The sequence below is a fragment of the Budorcas taxicolor genome, chromosome 21 (assembly GCF_023091745.1).
Source record: "Budorcas taxicolor isolate Tak-1 chromosome 21, Takin1.1, whole genome shotgun sequence".
Lineage (NCBI taxonomy): Eukaryota > Metazoa > Chordata > Mammalia > Artiodactyla > Bovidae > Budorcas > Budorcas taxicolor.
The window spans coordinates 5,428,098-5,449,337 of record NC_068930.1 but is presented as its reverse complement, the minus strand read 5'-3'; the positions used below and the strand labels follow the sequence as shown (position 1 = coordinate 5,449,337).

General features: G+C 40.2%; 1 protein-coding gene across 1 annotated transcript; it reads left to right on the top strand.

Moving 5' to 3' along the window:
* Positions 1 to 17,930: 17,930 nt before the first annotated feature.
* Positions 17,931 to 19,214, top strand: LOC128066902 (G2/mitotic-specific cyclin-B1-like). The gene has a single exon (XM_052660018.1). The coding sequence runs from the start codon at positions 17,931 to 17,933 to the stop codon at positions 19,212 to 19,214; it is 1,284 nt and encodes a 427-aa protein (XP_052515978.1).
* Positions 19,215 to 21,240: the final 2,026 nt, after the last annotated feature.

Here is a 21,240-nt window from a genome sequence, read left to right as displayed (position 1 = left end):
CCTTCTGCTAATTTTTGGGGTTTTTTGTTCTTTTTCCAATTGTTTTAGGTGTAAAGTTAGGTTGCCTATTTGAAGGTTTTTTTGTTTCTTTAAATTTTTTTTGCATCTTTTATTTTATTTTTATATAAATTTATTTATTTTAATTGGAAATTAATTACTTTACAATATTGTATTGGTTTTGCCATATATCAACAATTATCCACCACAGGTATACACGTGTTCCCCATCCTGAATACCCCTCCCACTGCCCTCCCGATACCATCCCTCTGGATTGTCCAAGTGCACCAGCCCCAAGCATCCAGTATCATGCATAGAACCTGGGCTGGTGACTCGTTTCATATGTGATATTATACAGGTTTCAATGCCATACTCCCAAATTATCCCACCCTCTCCTTCTCCCACAGAGTCCAGAAGAGTGTTCTATACATGTGTCTCTTTTGATGTCTCGCATGCAGGGTTGTCGTTACCATCTTTCTAAATTCCATATATATGTGTTCAGTTCAGTTCAGTCGCTCAGTCATGTCAGACTCCTTGCGACCCCATGAATTGCAGCACACCAGGCCTCCATGCCCATCACCAACTCCTGGAGTTCACTCAGACTCATGTCCATCAAGTCAGTGATGCCATCCAGCCATCTCATCCTCTGTCGTCCCCTTCTCCTCCTGCCCCAAATCCCTCCCAGCATCAGAGTCTTTTCCAATGAGTCAACTCTTCACATGAGGTGGCCAAAGAACTGGAGTTTCAGCTTTAGCATCATTCCTTCCAAGGAAATCCCAGGGTTGATCTCCTTCAGAATGGACTGGTTGGATCTCCCTGCAGTCCAAGGGACTCTCTAGAGTCTTCTCCAACACCACAGTTCAAAAGCATCAATTCTACGGTGCTCAGCCTTCTCTACAGTCCAATTCTCACATCCATACATGACCACTGGAAAAACCATAGCCTTGACTAGACGAACCTTAGTCGGCAAAGTATTGTCTCTGCTTTTGAATATGCTAGCTAGGTTGGTCATAACTTTTCTTCCAAGGAGTAAGCATCTTTTAATTTCATGGCTGCAATCACCATCTGCAGTGATTTTGGAGCCCCAAAAAACAAAGTCTGACACTGTTTCCCAATCTATTTCCCATGAAGTGATGGGACTGGATGCCATGATCTTCGTTTTCTGAATGTTGAGCTTTAAGCCAACTTTTTCACTCTCCACTTTCACTTTCATCAAGAAGCTTTTTAGTTCCTCTTCACTTTCTGCCATAAGGGTGGTGTCATCTGCATATCTGAGGTTATTGATATTTCTCCCAGCAATCTTGATTCCAGCTTGTGTTTCTTCCAGTCCAGCGTTTCTCATGATGTATTCTGCATATAAGTTAAATAAGGAGGGTGACAATATACAGCTTTGATGCACTCCTTTTCCTATTTGGAACCAGTCTGTTGTTCCATGTCCAGTTCCAACTGTTGCTTCCTGACCTGCATACAGATTTCTCAAGAGGCAGGTCAGGTGGTCTGATATTCTCATCTCTCTCAGAATTTTCCACAGTTTATTGTGATCCACACAGTCAAAGGCTTTGGCATAGTCCATAAAGCAGAAATAGATGTTTTTCTGGAACTCTGTTGCTTTTTCCATGATCCAGCAGATGTTGGCAATTTGATCTCTGGTTCCTCTGCCTTTTCTAAAACCAGCTTGAACATCAGGAAGTTCACGGTTCACATATTGTTGAAGCCTGGCTTGGAGAATTTTGAGCATTACTTTACTAGCGTGTGAGATGAGTGCAGTTGTTCGGTATACTGTATTGGTGTTTTTCTTTCTGCCTACTTCACTCTGTATAATAGGTTCCAGTTTCATCCACCTCATTAGAACCGATTCAAATGTATTCTTTTTAATGGCTGAGTAATATTCCATTGTGTATATGCACCACAGCTTTCTTATCCATTCGTCTGCTGGTGGACATCTAGGTTGCTTCCATGTCCTGGCTATTATAAACACTGCTGCAATTAACATTGGGGTACATATGTCTCTTTCAATTCCGGTTTCCTTGATGTGTATGCCCAGCAGTGGGATTGGATATTCCCAGTTTTTTAAGGAATCTCCACACTGTTCTCCATTACAAAAATTTAGAGAAGAGCTAACACCTATCCTACTCAAACTCTTCCAGAAAATTGCAGAGGAAGGTAAACTTCCAAACTCATTCTATGAAGCTACAATCACCCTAATACCAAACCTGACAAAGATGCCACACAAAAAAAGAAAACTATAGGCCTATATCACTGATGAACATAGATGCAAAAATCCTTAACAAAATTTTTGCAATCAGAATCCAACAACACATTAAAAAGATCATACACCATGACCAAGTGGGCTTTATTCCAGGGATGCAAGGATTCTTCAATATCTGCAAATCCATCAATGTAATACACCACATTAACAAACTGAAAAATAAAAACCATATGACTATCTCAATAGATGCAGAGAAAGCCTTTGACAAAATTCAACATTCATTTATGATAAAAACTCTCCAGAAAGCAGGAATAAGAAGGAACATACCTCAACATAATAAAAGCTATATATGACAAACCCACAGCAAACATTATCCTCAATGGTGAAAAATTGAAAGCATTTCCCCTAGAGTCAAGAACGATACAAGGGTGACCATTTTCTGATTTCTTGAATTAGGATTGTATTGCTATAAACTTCGCTCTTAGAACTTCTTTTGCTGCGTCCCATAGGTTTTGCATTGTCGTGTTTTCATTGTCATTTGTTTCTAGAAATTTTTTTATTTCCCTTTTGATTTCTTTGGTAATCTGTTGGCTATTTAGAAACATATTGTTTAATCTCCATGTGTTTGCTTTTTTACACTTTTTTTCTTGCAGTTGATATCTAGTCTCATAGCATTGTAGTCAGAAAAGATGCCTGATATGATTTCAATTTTCTTAAATTTACTGAGGCTTGATTTGTGACCCAAGATTATGGTCTATCCTGGAGAATGTTACATGAGCACTTGGGAAGAAGGTGTATTCTTCTGAATTTGGATGGAATGTCTGAAGATATCAATGAGATCCATCTCATTTAATGTTTCATTTAAGCCTTGTGTTTCCTTATTAATTTTCTATTTTGATGATCTGTCCATTGATATGAGTGGAATGTTAAAGCCTTCTACTAATATTGTGTTACTGTCAATTTCTCCCTTTATGTCTATTAGTGCTTGTCTTATGTATTGAGGTGCTCCTATGTTGGGTACATAGATATTTACAATTGTTATGTCTTCCTCTTGGAATGATCTCTTAATCATTATGTAGTGTCCTTTCTTATCTCTTTTAACAGTCTTTATTTTAAAGTCTACTTTATCTGATATGAGGATTGCTACTCTTTTCCACCCTCTTGTTTTCAGTCTATGTGTCTTGAGGTCTGAAGTGGGTTTCTTGTAGACAGTGTTTATATGAGTCTTGCCTTTGTATCCATTCAGCCAGACTGTGTCTTTTGGTTGGAGCATTTTTAATCCATTTACATTTAAAGTAATTATTGATATATGTGTTCCTATTGCCATTTTTTAATTGTTTAGGGTATTATTTTGTAGATCTTTTTCTTCTCTTGTGTTTCTTGACTATCAGTTCAGTTCAATCACTCAGTCATGTCCAACTCTTGGCCACCTCATGAATCACAGCACACCAGGCCTCCCTGTCCATCACCAACTCCTGGAGTTCATTCAAACTCATGTCCATCCAATCAGTGATGCCATCCAGACATTTCATCCTCTGTCATCCCCTTCTCCTCCTGCCCCCAATCCCTCCCAGCATCAGGGTCTTTTCCAATGAGTCAACGCTTTGCATGAGGTGGCCAAAGTACTGGAGTTTCAGCTTTAGCATCACTCCTTCCAAAGGACACCCAGGACTGATCTCCTTTAAAATGGACTGGTTAGATCTCCTTGCAGTCCAAGGGACTCTCAAGAGTCTTCTCCAACACCACAGTTCAAAAGCATCAATTCTTCGACGCTCACCTTTCTTCACCATTCAAATCTCACTTCCATACATAACTACTAGAAAAACCATAGCCTTGACTAGATGGACCTTTGTTGGCAAAGTAATATCTCTGCTTTTCAATATACTATCTAGGTTGGTTACTGGGGACCAGCCCTAGCTGGATCCAGGGTATCCGAAGTGTGGATGGCGTTGGCGATGAGAGATTTATTTATTTAGAGATATAGAAGGAGATAAGGATTTATTTAAAGATATAGAGAGAGATAAGGAAAGAATGTTGCAGTTAAGAAAATAGAGGAGAGAAAGAGGCTGATATTCCTTGATTTACACAGAAAGCCAATAAAGTCCCAAGACAAGGGACCTACACCGTTCACGTAGGCCACAGGCACCCACTTGAACAGCGGAGGGTGCCCCGCCTTGGGCACCCTCTCACGTGGGTCTTAGAAGCCTGGGCAGAGAAGTGAACATAGCGAGCCCCTGCGCTCCAAGGGATCAGCCTGAAAAAGAGAGTAAGAGAGAGAAAGAAAGAAAAAGAGAATTGACACGGAGGAGCCAAGCCCAAAACTTTATTTTTCCAGGGAGCTTATATACCTTAAGCTGTACATAGAGAATAACGGAAAATACAAAGTCATGCAGGGTCAGCAGCTCTGACCCTTATCGAGACCAGGCTTTCTCTCTGCATAACTATCTGTATACACAGGTCTTAGGTGATTTACATCATCTTCTGGCCAGGAGGCCTATTAGCATTTTATGACCCTTTTCTGATAAGGGTCCGTCAACCAGAAAACTTATTTGCCCTAAAAGTGTTGTTCTTTCCAAGGTCTGGTGCCACTCTCAGAAAGCACTAAATAAAGTTACATTCCTACATGGCAAGGATACAACGATTTATAACAAAGAATGAGGAATACAGTGATTTATAACAGAGAAAAGTCATTAACTCAAAAGTCTAGTATTGCTAACATCAAAACTACTATATTTCTTTTTCTACATTCCAATAACATTGAATAATACACTCCCATGTGCCTGAATATATAGAGGCCTGGTGGCAATCATTAACTCAACAATGAAACCCTTCACCAATATAATTCTTAGCTCTTTAAAAGGCTCTATATCTTTGAGATGTTTTAAGCCTCCCGTGCCTCTCATAGTTGGGAGACTGTAAACAATCACATGCATAGTTTTAAAAGTCCCGGGAAACCTGTCAGGCAAGTTAGAGAGCCATCAGAGGGGTTTGAGCTGAGACACACCTTTTATATGCAGGAGACTGTTAACTGGAGCTCTAAGTTAATTTTCCAGAGAAAGGTGGTCGGGGATAGCCCCTGTTAATGTCAGAAGAGTGTAGTATAGCAGACAGTAAACAGACAGATTTTGGTTTCAGGGTAGATGCTCGGGCAGAGGACCGCTGGAGACCTGACTTGCCTTTGCCTGTCAGGCCTCTTCCTCATGACTTTTGTCATGGGTGGAATCTCCCGTGCTGGCTCCCGGCAGTTGGTCATAACTTTCCCTCAAAGGAGTAAGCATCTTTTAATTTCATGGCTGCAATCACCATCTGCAGTGATTTTGGAGCCCAAAAAAATAAAGTCTGACACTGTTTCCACTGGTTCCCCATCTATTTGCCATGAAGGCATGGGACCAGATGCCATAATCTTTGTTTTCTGAATGTTGAGCTTTAAGCCAACCTTTTCAGTCTCCTCTTTCACTTTCATCAAGAGGCTTTTTAGTTCCTCTTCACTTTCTGCCATAAGGGTGGTGTCATTTGCATATCTCAGGTTATTGGTATTTCTCCCGGCAATCTTGATTCCAGCTTGTGCTTCTTCCAGTCCAGCGTTTCTCATGATGTACTCTGCATAGAAGTTAAATAAGCAGGGTGACAATATACAGCCTTGGCGTACTCCTTTCCCTATTTGGAACCAGTCTATTGTTCCATGTCCAGCTCTAACTGTTGCTTCCTGACCTGCATAGAGGTTTCTCAAGAAGCAGGTCAGGTGGTCTGCTATTCCCATCTCTTTCAGAATTTTCCACAGTTGATTGTGATCCACACAGTCAAAGGCTTTGGCATAGTCCATAAAGCAGAAATAGATGTTTTTCTGGAACTCTCTTGCTTTTTCCATGATCCAGTAGTTGTTGGCAATTTGATGTCTGGTTCCTCTGCCTTTTCTAAAACCAGTTTGAACGTCTGGAAGTTCATGGTTCACGTATTGCTGAAGCCTGGCTTGGAGAATTTTGAGCATTACTTTACTAGTGTGTGAGATGAGTGCAATTGCGTGGTAGTTTGAACACTCTTTGGCATAGAGCTCAACTGGCGGCTCAGAGGTTAAAGCGTCTGCCTGCAATGCAGGAAACCTGGGTTCGATCCTGGGTCAGGAAGATCCCCTGGGGAAGGAAATGGCAACCCACTCCAGTATTCTTGCCTGGAGAATCCCATGAACAGAGAAGCCTGGTGGGCTACAGTCCACAGGGTCACAAAGAGTCGGACACAACTGAGCAACTTAACTTTATTTTCACTAACTTTCTTTGGGATTGGAACCAAAACTGACCTTTTCCAGTCCTGTGGCCACAGCTGAGTTTTCCAAATTTGCTGGCATATTGAGTGCAGCACTTTCACAGCATCATCTTTAAGTCCCTTTAACATTTGCTGTAAACCTGGTTTGTTGGTATTGTATTCTCTTAACTTTTGCTTGTCTGAAAAGCTTTTTATTTTTCCATCAATTTTGGATGAGATCCTTGCCAAGTAGAATAATCTTGGTTGTAGATTTTTCCCTTTCAATACTTTTAATATATCCTGCCGTTCCCTCTGACCTGCAGAGTTTCTGCTAAAAGATCAGCTGTTAAACGTGTGGAGTTTCCCTTATATGTTACTTGTTGCTTTCCCCTTGCTGTTTTTAATATTCTTTCTTTGTGTTTCATCTTTGTTAGTTTGATTAGTATGTCTCTTGGCATGTTTATCCTTGGGTTTATCCTGTATGGAACTCTTTGAGCCTCTTGAACTTGAATGACTATTTCCTTTTAATGTTGGGGAAATTTTTAACTATACTCTCATCAAAATATTATCATAGTCTTTCTTTTTCTCGTTATCTTCTGGGACCCCCTATAACTCATATGTTGGTGTTGTTTATATTGTCCAGAGGTCTCCGAAACTATCCTCAGTTCTTTTCATTCTTTTTACTTCATTCTGTTCTTCAGAACTTATTTCTACCATTTTAATCCTCCAGCTCACTGACTCATTCTTCTGCTTCAGATATTCTGCTGTTGATCCCTTCTAGAGTATTTTTAAATTCAGTAATTTTGTTGTTTGTATGTTTCTTGTTTAATTCTTCTAGATCTTTGTCAATTAATTCTTCCATTTTCTCTATTCTGCTTTCAAGGTTTTTGATCATCTTTACTATCATTATTATTAATTCTTTTTCAGGTAGTTTGCTTACTTCCTTTTCATTTATTTAAGCTTCTATGTTTCTAGCTTGCTCCTTCATTTGTGCAGTATTTCTCTGCCTTTTCATTATTTTTTTTAAACTTATTGTGTTTGAAGTCTCTTTTTCCCAGGCTTCAAGTTTGAATTCTTTCTTCGTTTTGGCTTCTGCCTTCCTAATGTTGGTGCAATGATGGTTTGTGTCAGCTTCATATAGGGTGAGAATTTGCTGAGTTTTTGTTTTGTTTTGTTTTGTTTTGTTTTTGCTTTTCCTCTGATGGGCAAGACTGAGTGAGGTGGCAATCCTGTCTGCTGATGATTGGGTTTGTATTTTTGTTTCGTTTGTTGTTTGGATGAGGCATCCTACACAGGGTGTGATGATGCCAGGTCTTGTATCCAGGTGGTTTGCTTTATGGGAGTTCTCACTATTTGATACTCCCTAGGGTTCAAGTTGGAGAAGGAAATGGCAACTCACTCCAGTGTTCTTGCCTGGAGAATCCCAGAGATGGGGGAGCCTGGTGGGCTGCCATCTATGGGGTCGCACAGAGTTGGACACAACTGAAGCGACTTAGCAGTAGCAGCAGGGTTCAAATGGGCCTTAGGAAGCATCACTATGAACAAACCTAGTAGAGGTGATGGAATTCCAGTTGAGCTATTTCAAATCTTGAAAAGTGATGCTATGAAAGTGCTGCACTCAATATGCCAGCAAATTTGGAAAACTCAGGACTGGAAAAGGTCAGTTTTCATTCCAATCATAAAGAAAGGCAATGCCAAAGAATACTCAAACTACCGCACAATTGCATGCATCTCACACGCTAGTTAAGTACAGCTCAAAATTCTCCAAGCCAGGCTTCAGCAGTACATGAACCATGAACTTCCAGATGTTCAAGCTGGTTTTAGAAAAGGCAGAGGAACCAGACATCAAATTGCCAACAACTACTGGATCATGGAAAAAGCAAGAGAGTTCCAGAAAAACATCTATTTCTGCTTTATGGACTATGCCAAAGCCTTTGACTGTGTGGATCACCACAAACTGTGGAAAATTCTGAAAGAGATGAGAATAGCAGACCACCTGACCTGCCTCTTGAGAAATCTGTATGCAGGTCAGGAAGCAATAGTTAGAACTGGACATGGAACAACAGACTGGTTCCAAATAGGAAAAGGAGTATTTCAAGGCTGTATATTGTCACCCTGCTTATTTAACTTCTATGCAGAGTACATCATGAGAAACGCTGGACTGGAAGAAGTACAAGCTGGGATCAAGATTGCCGGGAGAAATACCAATAACCTCAGATATGCAGATGACACCACCCTTATGGCAGAAAGTGAAGAGGAACTAAAAAGCCTCTTGATGAAAGTGAAAGAGGAGAGTGGAAATGTTGGCTTAAAGCTCAACATTCAGAAAACGAATATCATGGCATCTGGTCCCATGCCTTCATGGCAAACAGATGGGGAAACAGTGGAGACAGTGTCAAACTTTATTTTGGGGGGCTCCAAAATCACTGCAGATGGTGATTGCAGCCATGAAATTAAAAGACGCTTACTCCTTGAAAGGCAAGTTATGATCAACCTAGATAGTATATCAAACAGCAGAGATATTACTTTGCCAACAAATGTCTGTCTAGTCAAGGCTACAGTAGTCATGTATGGAAGTGAGAGTTGGACGTTGAAGAAAGCTGAGCGCTGAAGAATTGATGCTTTTGAATTGTGGTGTTGGAGAAGACTCCTGAGAGTCCCTTGGACTGCAAGTAGATCCAACCAGTCCATCCTAAAGGAGATCAGTCCTGGGTGTTCATTGGAAGGACTGATGCTGAAGTTGAAACTTCAATACTTTGGCCACCTCATGTGAAGAGTTGACTCACTGGAAAAGACTCTGATGCTGGGAAGGATTGGGGGCAGGAGGAGAAGGGGACGACAGAGGATGAGATGGCTGGATGGCATCACTGACTGGATGAACATGAGTTTGAGTGAACTCCAGGAGTTGGTGATGGACAGGGAGGCCTGGCATGCTGTGATTCATGGGGTGGCAGTCGGACACGAGTGAGCGACTGAACTGAACTGAATTGAACTGATCTGAGGGTTAATTCTCTGGTAGCCCAGGGTCTTGGAGTCAGTACTCCCACTCCGAAGGCTCAGAACTTGATCTCTGGTCAGGAACAAAGATCTACATGTATTTTGGTGTTTGTTTGTTTGTTTATTTTTTTATGGCATTAAGTGAAATTAAAACAAATACCAAAAAATTAGAAACCAAAGGTGAATCCCAGACAAATGGCAGTTACAAAATCAGGCAAATAATAATTAAAATAATGGAATATGCACATATACATATACAACCATAAGCAAAATCAAAACAGTCCAACAAAAATAAAGTACAATAGGTTGACCAGGCAAGCAAAGAAAACCAAAAATTATATCTACCAGTTTAGAACAAAACTAACTAAAGCACAAACTGGAAAACAAAACTAAAGCAAGGTGCCAAGCGGGAAAAAGGCCATGAAAGCAAAATTAATGAATATGTTGAGAGGAATGGAAAGAAAGTAAGGAAAAAAAGCATAGATATGCAAAGTTATATAGAGGTATGGATTAAGAAGATTTATATATATTAAAGATTAACCGCAGGGGAAAAGGACAGTAGGTAAAGCAAACAAATTTATAAATGTAGAAAAAAAAAAACAAAATAGGCTTAAAAAATTTAAACTAAAATAAAATAAAAAAAGAAAGAGGAAATGAAAGAAAAAAAGGGGGGGAAGACTCCACAGAACTGCAACAGCCCAATATAGAGGCAGAGGTTTATGACAACCATAAAAAGTGTGAGTTAAAAACAAAAACTCAAAAGCTTAATTAGATTTCATGTTGCCAGTAAAATAGACAATTACAACAGGAGTGGTGGGGGAAAGGTAAAGCAAAAGAAAAAGAGAGGGGGGAATTCCAAAAGTAACTACAGAACAAGTCAAAACATAGAAAAAATATATGTTTTTCTTGAGTCACTGCTGTCAGGGTCCTTTCCTTCGCTGGGATTCATAGTCCACCTCACCTCCCTAGGGTGCCCTGAAACACTGCGCTGGTCTCTGGACCTGCTGTGGGGGTAGCTTATATTTTAATCTGGTCCTACTCCTGTGTGTTCTTGACTCCAATGTCCACAGCTATCAGAACTAGTGCATTTTCTTTTGTGGGAGCTCTCAGTGTCCTTTTATGTATTCCATAGACACACAGTCTGCCTAGTTGATCATGGGTTTAATCTGCAGCTTGTACAGCTGGTGGGAAGGTTTTGGGTCTTCTTCCTTAGCCATACTGCCCCTGGGTTTCAATTGTGGCTTTATTTCCACCTCTGCATATGGGTCATCCACTGGGATTTGCTCCTGAGGTTGCCCTGGAGGATTTGGGTTTGCCCCTGTGAAGGCCAGGTGTGGAGGTGGTTCAGCTGCTTGGGTCGCAGGGGTTCTGGAAGCACCAGGTACTCAGGGGAGCTGGTGGCTAAGGCAGCAGGAAATATAGAAGGGTATGGCAAGCAGTATTAGCCAATACACTTCAGTAGTCTTGCTTAGAGAAGCCCCCTGACAGAGAAGCATGGTGGCCACAGTCCATAGAGTCACAAAGAGTTGGACACAACTGAAGTGACACCGCATGCCTAGATGCAAGACTTTTTTTTTGTCTGTTGAAACTCTGCCTCAGTGAGGGTTGAGCATGAAAGTGGTGCAGCTGCTTGGATCACAGCAACACTGGCACCAAGTGTGCAGGGACACGGACTGCCTTAGCCACAGGAGGTGTGGCCCTACAATAGTCTCTGTTAGCTGATGATCAGAAGGCCTCTTTGGCTGGTTTTTCTCCATAGCTCCAACTGTTCAGGCACTTAGAGGGCTCCCTTGCCTGGGGTCCTTCTCTGTTGTTCGGTGCATCATGCACATAGAGGGGCACCCCGCTGACCGGGGTCCTACTCTGTAGTTCAGTGTGTCAGGTGTTTGATGGGCCAGTCTCTCTATCGTTCAGCTGCCAATGCTGTCATGTGGGGAGTCAGAGGCTATGGTCATGGCTCCACCCACTACGCGTGACTCAGCAGTATCTCCTTGCTTCCATGGCTGCCTGGCTTTCCTCCACAGGCATTTCCCACCACAACCTCCTCCCTCACATCCCTTTGGTCTGTCTCTCCACAGTCAACAGCAGCCCTCGCCCTGGGATTGCTCCACAATCCCTAAGCTCCAGCTCTCAGTCACTGTACCTTCTAGGGGACCTGCGTCCCTGTCCAGGGTACATATGGCTGCAGCAAGGACTGTCTGATTCTCATTCCATTTAAGCTGCCACAGATCAGCTGTTTTACTCTCAGCCTTAAATGTTTCTCCTCTGACTCAGACAATTGCCCCGATGTGGGGATCGGACGCCTGCTTTAGTTCCCCCACCTGCTGAGGGCAGGTCCAGTCTTACTAACACTCCTGGTTATCCCCCTATTTTCTTCATCCTACTGAGTTTCACACGGCTCCATATATTCTTGTCCCTCAGTCAGGACTCCTGTCCATTCTCAGCTAGTGTCATGCATGCACTTCTCCATCTGAAGGTGTATTTCTGATGTATCCACGGAGAGAGAAGTACTCCACATCCACCTACTTCTCTGTCATCTTATTCTTCTCAGGACCTAATATTTTTACTGAATTTCATTTCCATCAAATTTAACTAAGGTAGTTTTTATTATTCCCACTACAAAAATGAAGTTAAAAGTGATTGTTATAGAGTGAATGTTTGTGCCCCAAATTCATATACTGAAACCAAACACCCAATGTGATGTATTAGGAGGTAGGGCCTTTAGGAGATAATTATGTCATGAGGGTGGAGTACCCATGATAGAATTAATGCCCTGATGAGAAAAGAAACAGACCAGAGCCCTTTGTTTCTCCACCACATGAGGATACAGTGAAAAGGCAAACTGTCTGCAAGAAAGTCTTCATTGGGAACTGAATCAACCAACACTTTGATCCTGGACTTCCAGGCTCCAGAATGGTGAGAAATTAATGTTATTTAATGTTATTAATGTTATTTAAGCTACCCAGTCAATGGTATTCTGTTAAAGCAGCCTGAGCACACTAAGACATAATTAAATCAACATAAGCTCAGGCAGCTCTTGAGCCACAGAATTGGATTTGAACTCAGATAACTCAGATTCCAAGTCCCATATTTCCTTCCACATCATTCTCTTCCTTATGAAATTAGTAACAGGTTCATAATCTTTGTTTAATCAGCACTTTCTCAGTTCAGTTCAGTTCAGTCACTCAGTTGTGTCTGACTCTTTGGGATGCTATGGATTGCAGCACTTCAGGCTTCCCTGTCCATCACCCACTCCTGGAGCTTGCTCAAACTCATGTCCATCGAGTCAATGATGCCATCCAACCATCTCATCCTCTGTCATCCCCTTCTCTTCCTGCCTTCAATCTTTCCCAGCACCAGGGTCTTTTCCAATTAGTTCATTCTTCATATCTGGTGGCCAAAGTATTAGAGCTTCAGCTTCAGCATCAGTCCTTTCAACAAATTCCAGCACCCTCTAATTCCTGGCAAAAGTTGCTGGTTGCATTTATTGTCTGCTTGGACCCTGAGAGCAAACTTAAGCTAGGTTCCAGCCTATGGATGCAAGACTATCTTGAAGGAACTTGACAGCCTTCCAATATTTCCCCAGCAAGATGGTGATTATGGTCGCAACATCAGCTGGCAAAGGTAGTCTCATCAGACAATCCTATCTTGGTATTCCAGCACAGGGACAGACCCATAATATTAACTAAATTCACTAACTCTAAGAACACTCTTGAAACGAAATCATTGTTTTGCCTCTCATACTTCAGGAGACAGAACCAGAGATGCTTCAGACCACCACATCCTCAAACAAAGTCATCCCCGAGGCGGCTGTTTCTAGGAATGCTGCTACCTACAGTGAAACAAGAGATTTCCAATGTGCATTTGTGTTTTAAATTATAAACTCATCCAGAAGGGGGACCATTATGAAGACTTTTTCTTTTCTTTCTGTTAAAGGAACTCAACTGTGTTAAGTTTTCTCCATTTTCCCACTTTTTGTTTTACTTCCAGTCTGACACTACACAATATCCTGTACATTTTGCACAGTGTATTTATAAATAGGTGCACCAATCTTCTCCCCCATAATAGAAAACATGCAACTCTGAAAGACATCAAAACGTTTACACTATAAGCCAAACAAACACCAATTTTCATCCTGAACTCTCTCGGTCAATATCATACTTGGAAAATTGTAGTGCACATCTAATGGCTGGCCAAAGTCCTTCAGCAAAGTCCATTTCACAGTGCTTAGCTCCTAATTGAAATTTCACAGTACAATACTTAAGACACAACTCCAAATTACATCGCCATTTAAGCAAATGTGCTTTCCTAGCCATTTAACTGTATGTGATTTTCTCTTGGCTGTATGCTTCTTATGATTTGCTGTTGGTTTCCGTTGCAATTAAGTCCTTCAATATTTATTTGAGGATATTCTAGAACGTCCTATTCTCTGTGAACTGAATTCAATCTAATAGTGTATTTTAACAGCCTTGTCCAAATTGTACGTTTCTGGAAGGAAATAAAACATTTCCATTCTCAGAGGCGATACTAGTTCTTGGCTTTTCCTATCCCAGACTTTTCAAATGTTTACCCCTTATTGAGTTCTCTCCAGCCTGGTCCTAATATGAGATTGTTTAGGAACTAGATTCCATAGATAAACAATTAAAAACATATTTCATTTGAAAATGTAGAGATCTGTTAATAGGACAGATAGCAGTAATAATAATTCTTTTCTTTCTCCTTCTAGATGGGTTTTTAAAATGATTTATTTGTTATTCAGTTGCTCATGTGTGTCCAACTCTTTGTGACCCCAAGAACTGCAGCATGTCAGGCCTCCCTGTCCTTCCCATCTCCTGAAGTTTGCTCAAATTCATGTCCATTGAGTCAGTGATGCCATCCAATCATCTCATCCTCTGTCATCCCCTTCTCCTCCTGCCTTCAATCTTTCCCAGCATCAGGGAAAAAAATTTCTAAATGATATATATTTTTATATGTAAATTATATAAATAATATTTATTCATTTATATAATAATTTTGTATATTTATAATATAACATAAATATATAACACAATATATAAATTTATAATATGTTATATATTATATAAGTATGTGTATTTCAAATAAATGAAAAGTTAGAATAGTTTAACAGGCCCCTTATGTACCCATGTTCCAGCTTCAGCAATCATCAGTATTTTCTAATCTTGTTTCATTACACTCAACCACAAACTTGATTTGAGGTGCTCAATGTTAGTGTTTCTAAATCATGAATAAAAATATTTAGAATAATACTGAGCCCCAAACCCCACCAATGGGGCCTCCCAAGGCAGATAGTCATCTAATGACCATGACCCTGTGTCCATGACCCAGGGATAGCATCATCAAACAGCAGCACATGTTTGTTATCCTGGCTTCCAATTGCCCTCTACCTCTAATTTGTCTACAAGGATACCTGGAAATACTTTACAAAAAGCTAAGTCATAATTCCATCCACTTTGATAGTTGCTAATCTAGGAAATATTCTTATTTAAAAAACAAAACAAAACAAAACTCAGTTCACTGTGAACCTCAGTACATGATACTCAGTTTCTTTAGGTGCTTCTATTTTTCTCTTCTTCACTGAATTGGAATTAAAAAGTAGACTGCTTCCCTATTTCTGGTCAGCTTACTACCATAGATTGTGTCCCTCATTTTTCTGCACTTTTTGAAATATTTCCTCCTAGAGTTTCAGGTACATAAGTGACTTGCTCACATCTGTCTTTGCTGAGTCACTTATAAAATATACTTTCAAAAAATCAGTTTAAAATGGATAATATATCTAAATTTAAGTTGCAAAACTAAAAACTCCTTGAAAAGAACAAATAGTCTCTTCAATAAGTGGTATTGGAAAAACTGGACAGCTATATGGAAAAATACATGTAGAATACACCTTAACACTATACACAAAATAAACTCAAAATGGATTAAAACCCTAAATTTAAGGTTAGATACTATAAAACTCTTAGGGGGAAACATAGGCAGAACAATCTCTGATATAAATCACAACAAGACCTTTGTTTATCTCCACCTCCTAGAGTAATGGAAATAAAAGCAGAAGTAAACAAATGGGACCTAATTAAACTTGAAAGCTTTTGCACAGCAAAGGAAACCATAAACAAAATGAAAAGACCATGCTCAGAGTGGCAGAAAATATTTGCAAGATTAGCAACTGACAAAGGATTAATCTCCAAAGTACACAAACAACTCATTGCCGCTCAATATCAAAAAAAAAAAAAATCAAAAAATGAATATAAAATCTAAACAGACATTTCTCCAAAGAAGGCATACAGATGGTTAAAAAGCACATGAAAAGATGCTCAACATGACTAATTATTAGAGAAATGCAAATCAAAACTATAGTGAGGTATGACTTGATATCAGTCAGAAGGGCCATCACCAAAATTTCTGCAGACAATAAATGGTAGATAGGACATGGAGAAAAGGGAACCCTTTCTACACTGTTGGTGGGAATGTAAACTGGTACAACCACTATGGAGAGCAGTATGGAAGCTCTTTTAATAACTAAAAATAAAGCTAAAATATGATACAACAACCACACTCCTGGGGTATATTCAGGGAAAATTGTTTGAAAAGATATGTGTACCTCAAAATTCATTGCAGAACTATTTACAATAGCCAGCACATGAAAGCTACCTAAATGTCCATCAATAGTGGAATGGATAAAGGAGTTGTGATATATATACATATACATATATGTGTGTGTGTGTGTGTGTATAATGGAATATTACTGGCCATAAAAAAGAATGAAATAATACCATTTGTGGCAATATGAATGGACCTAGAGATTGTCATATTGAGTGAAGTTAAGTCAGACAGAAAAAGACAAATATCATATGATATCACTTATATGTGGACTGTAGAAAAAGACTGCCAATGAACTTACCTACAAAACAGAAATTGAGTTTCAGAGATAGAAAATAAACTTATAGCTATTGGAGGACAAGGGAGGAGGGATAAATTGGAAGGGATGGACATGCACACATTACTATATATAAAATAGATCACTAGTAAGAACCTACTGTATAGAACAGTACTCAATACTCTGTAATGGCCTATATGGTGACTAGTAAGAACCTACTGTATAGAACAGTACTCAATACTCTGTAATGGCCTATATGGTGACTAGTAAGAACCTACTGTATAGAACAGTACTCAATACTCTGTAATGGCCTATATGGTGAAAGAATCTAAATGAGTGGGTATGTGTAGAACAGTTTCACTTTGCTATGCACCTGAAATTAACACAACATTGTAAGTTATCTATATCCCAACAAAAATTAAAGGGAAAAAAAAAAGCTGCTTGAAGATAACATAGGAGAAAGTCCAGATTGTTACTGAACTCAGGTTCACCTGTTTATCACTCAAAAGCCAGTACTGATGAGACAAGTGTTGCTATGAAAGGAAAGATGGCTTTCTTTAGGAGCTGGCAACCAGGGAAGAAGGAGGACTCATGTCTCAAAGATCCAAATTCCCCACTGTTTATCAGTGGAGAAGAGCTCTTAAAGGAGAGTTTCAGGGGCATATAGGCAGAGGGATGGGTTATCACGTAGTTAACTTCTTCTGGTGGGAGTTTCAGTATCTACTAAACAGTTCAAAGGATATGGCTCAGAATATTATCTATAGCCCTTGAAAAGTGTTTAAAAGTCCTTGATTTTGTTTAATGGCTAAATTAGTATTACTTTGTCATCTATTTTCCCTTTGCTTCTTTTTTTCTCTCATTTCTCTTATTAAATTTCTACTTTGGCTAAATTTTTCCACAAACAAGAGACAGGCAGACAACTTGATGAGGGGAGGAGTTCTGTCCCAGGAAGGCCACATGGGGTCCTGTTGCTTTACAAGATGACCTTGGATTTGGTGGTGACTTTTTAGGTAAAATACCAAATGGAAAATCCATGAAAAAATAATTTGTCAGTTGAACTTTATTAAAATTAAAATCTACTGTTCTCTGAAAGGGGCTTCCTACGTGGCACTAGTGGTAAAGAACCCACCTGCTAATGCAAGAGACATAGAGATGCAGGTTTGATCCCAGGGTTGGAAAGATCCCCTGGAGAAAGGCATGGCAAGCAACTCTAGTAGTGTTGCCTAGAAAATCCCATGGACAGAGGAGCCTGGAAAGCTATGGTCCATAGGGTTGCAAAGAGTCAAGCAAAGACTGAAGTGAGTTAGCATGCATGCACACACTCATGCACTTTCTGAAAGATACTGAAAAGAGAATGAGAAGCCAAGCCACAGACTGGCTGAAAACATTTGCAAAAGACAACTGATAAAGGACTGTTATCCAAAATGTACTAAAACTCAACAGTAAGAAGAACAACGTGATTCTAAAATGGGCAAACAGCCCGGCGTGCTGCGGAGGAACGGCTCTTGGCCTGTGGTTGATTCAAGCTCCCCGCTGGTCGGGGCCTCCAGTGCTCTCCTCCTCGCTGAGCGGCTGCCTGGTGCCAAAGAAGACATGGCCCTCCGGATCACCAGGGACACGAAGATTAATGCTGAAAATAAGGTGAAGATCAGTGTGGCAGGGGCCAAGTGCATGCCTGTGGCCAGTGTTGCAACCTCTAAGCCCGGGCTGAGGCCCCGAACAGCTCTTGGAGACATCAGTAACAAAGTCAGTGAAAAACTGCAGGCCAAACTGCCTCTGAAAAAGGAAGCAAAAACTTTACCTGCTGGAAAAGTTACTGCTAAAAAAGTACCAAAATCTCTGGGAAAGGCTCCTGTACCTGTGCCGGAGCCCCAGCCGGAGCCAGAGCCGGAACCCGAGCCTGTTAAGGAAGAGAAACTTTTCCCCGAGCCTATTTTGGTCGATACTCCCTCTCCAAGCCCCATGGAAACATCTGGCTGTGTCCCTGCAGAAGAATATCTATGTCAGGCTTTCTCAGATGTAATTCTTGCAATGAGTGATGTGGATGCAGAAGACGGAGCAGATCCAAACCTTTGTAGCGAATATGTAAAAGATATCTATGCTTATCTAAGACAACTTGAGGAAGAGCAAGCAGTCAAACCAAAATACCTAATGGGTCGTGAAGTCACTGGAAACATGAGAGCCATCCTAATTGACTGGCTAGTGCAAGTTCAAACGAAATTCAGGTTACTGCAGGAGACCATGTACATGACTGTTTCCATAACTGATCGGTTCATGCAGGATAACTGTGTGCCCAAGAAGATGCTGCAGCTGGTTGGAGTCACTGCCATGTTTGTTGCAAGCAAATATGAGGAAATGTACCCTCCAGAAATCAGTGACTTTGCCTTTGTGACTGACAACACTTACACCAAGTTTCAAATCAGACACATGGAAATGAAGGTTCTAAGAGCTTTAAATTTTAGTCTGGGTCGCCCTCTACCCCTGCCTTTCCTTCGGAGAGCATCTAAGATTGGAGAGGTTGATGTTGAGCTACATACTCTGGCCAAATATTTGATGGAACTAACTATGCTGGGCTACGATATGGTGCATTTTCCTCTTCCTCAGATTGCAGTGGGAGCTTTTTGCTTAGCACTGAAAATTCTTGATAATGGTGAATGGACACCAACTCTACAGCACTACCTGTCATACACTGAAGAATCCCTTCTTGTTGTTATGCAACACCTGGCAAAGAATGTGGTCATGGCGAACCGTGGGCTTTCAAAGCACATGGCTATCAAGAACAAGTATGCCACATCTAAGCATGCTAAGATCAGCACTCTAGCACAGCTGAATTCTGCACTAGTTCAAAATTTAGCCAAGGCTGTGGCAAAGGTGTAACTTGTGAACTTTGGAATACTATCTGCAAATAAAATTGGCACCATGTGCCATCTGTACATATTATATGTTACATTTACATACTTTTAATAAAGTTGTAGTTGTTTTTTAAATAAATAAATAAAATGGGCAAACGATCTGAAGAGACACCAAAGATATCCAAATGGAAAATAAGCTGTTAAAATGAATTATGCCATTTGAAAATTGCAAATTAAAAAAGAAAATACTACATAGTCATTAAAATGGATAAAATACAAAACTGACAACATCAAATGTTGGCAAGGATATCGAGCAAGAACTGTCACTTGTTGGTAGAAATGCAGAATGGATTTGAAATAGAGTTTTGCAGTTTCTTACAAAAATAAACACATTCTTCCCATATGATTTGGCAATCATATCCCTTTGTATTACTCAAATGAGTTGAAACCTTATGTTCACACAAAAACTTGCTCATGAAAAACAATTTTATTCATAATTTCCAAAATTTTGAAGCAACAAAACCATGGAGGAAGCTTAAATGTGTATTATTAAGTGAAATAAACTGATATGAAAAGGCTACATATGATTCCACTATATGACCTTCTGAAAGAAGGCAAAACTATGGAGACAGTGAAAAGATCACTGGTTGTTAGGGTTTGGGGAGAGGGAAGGATGAATAGGGGATTCTTAGGGCAGTAAAAATAGTCTATGTACTGTAATGGTGGATAAATGCTATTGTTTGTCAAGACATATAGAATGTACAACATCAACTCTAAAGTAAACTATGGACTTGAGGGTGTTGAAACTGTAACAAATGTATCACTGTGGGGGTATATCAGTGATCCTGTTTGTGACACCAGCTGTCTTGCTGTTCATACTGTTTGCACTGTTTGCTGAACCCAGGGTAGGCAAGGTGCAAGCTAAAAGGCTGGAAGAAGACACAAGGAGCTGTAGGAACCGCAGACTTGTTTATCCTCTCCTGGCTGGCACATCAGCAATAACAGTTTCTCTCCTGGCTGACACAGCAGCCATGGCAGGAGCCACAACATAACCATAATGTAACCATACAGAGCCATAGCATAACCTCATATAACATAAGCACAATGCTGCCCTGCATAGCCCCGGTGCAGCAGCAGCCAGGGCTTCCGTGGTGAAGCTCATGCAGGGGTACTGCACAAAGTAACCTGTAAACAAGTGAGTACCTTGGGAAGTGCATGCACAGTGCTATAAGTCATCACAGCTGTTACATAACCATTATGTATAAGACATGGGGCAGGAGGGAGAGGCCATGGTGCAAGAAATTCTGACCAGGCCATCTTGGCTTATTTGGTCTTTTCCTGCGCAGGGGCAATGTTGATTGGCTGGGTGTTGTGTCTATGCATTGGGAAGGGGTAAATGGGAACTCTGTGTACTTTCCACTCAATTTTTCTGGGAAAATATAAGTGCTCTAATAAAAAGAACAGCTAATAGACTAGATGTGGTAGATGGAAATATTTAAAGACTTTTTTTCCTTGGTTGGGGGAGAGTGGATGCAGCATGTGGAGAACATAGCTCCCTGACCAGGGATCGAACCCATGTCTCCTGAAGTGGAAGATGAAGTATGAACCGCTAGACCACCAGGGTAGTCCTGCAGAAAACATTCTTAGTCATCCAGAATGTTTGCTACCTCCACATACTTCAAAAAGATTTTGTCAACCCCAGCCATCCTCCCTAAAGGAAGCAAGAGGTGAAAAAATACAATTTTCTTCTGTATGGCACATTTTTTGGTTTCTTAGGCTTGCTAGGTAAAATAAAGTGATGCTATAGTTGGCTATGACATGTAAGTATATAAGTACTTTTAATTTTATAGACTTTATTTTTTACAGAAGTTTTGGATATACAGAATTGAACAGATCATACAGAGAGCTCTCCTATATCCTTTACTATGGATGCAAAATTTCACATATTCTTAACATTTTGTATTAGTGTTATATATGTGTTACAAGTAATAAATCAGTGTCAATACATTGTTATTAACTAAAGCCCATAGTTTAAGAATGTGAAGGCGAAG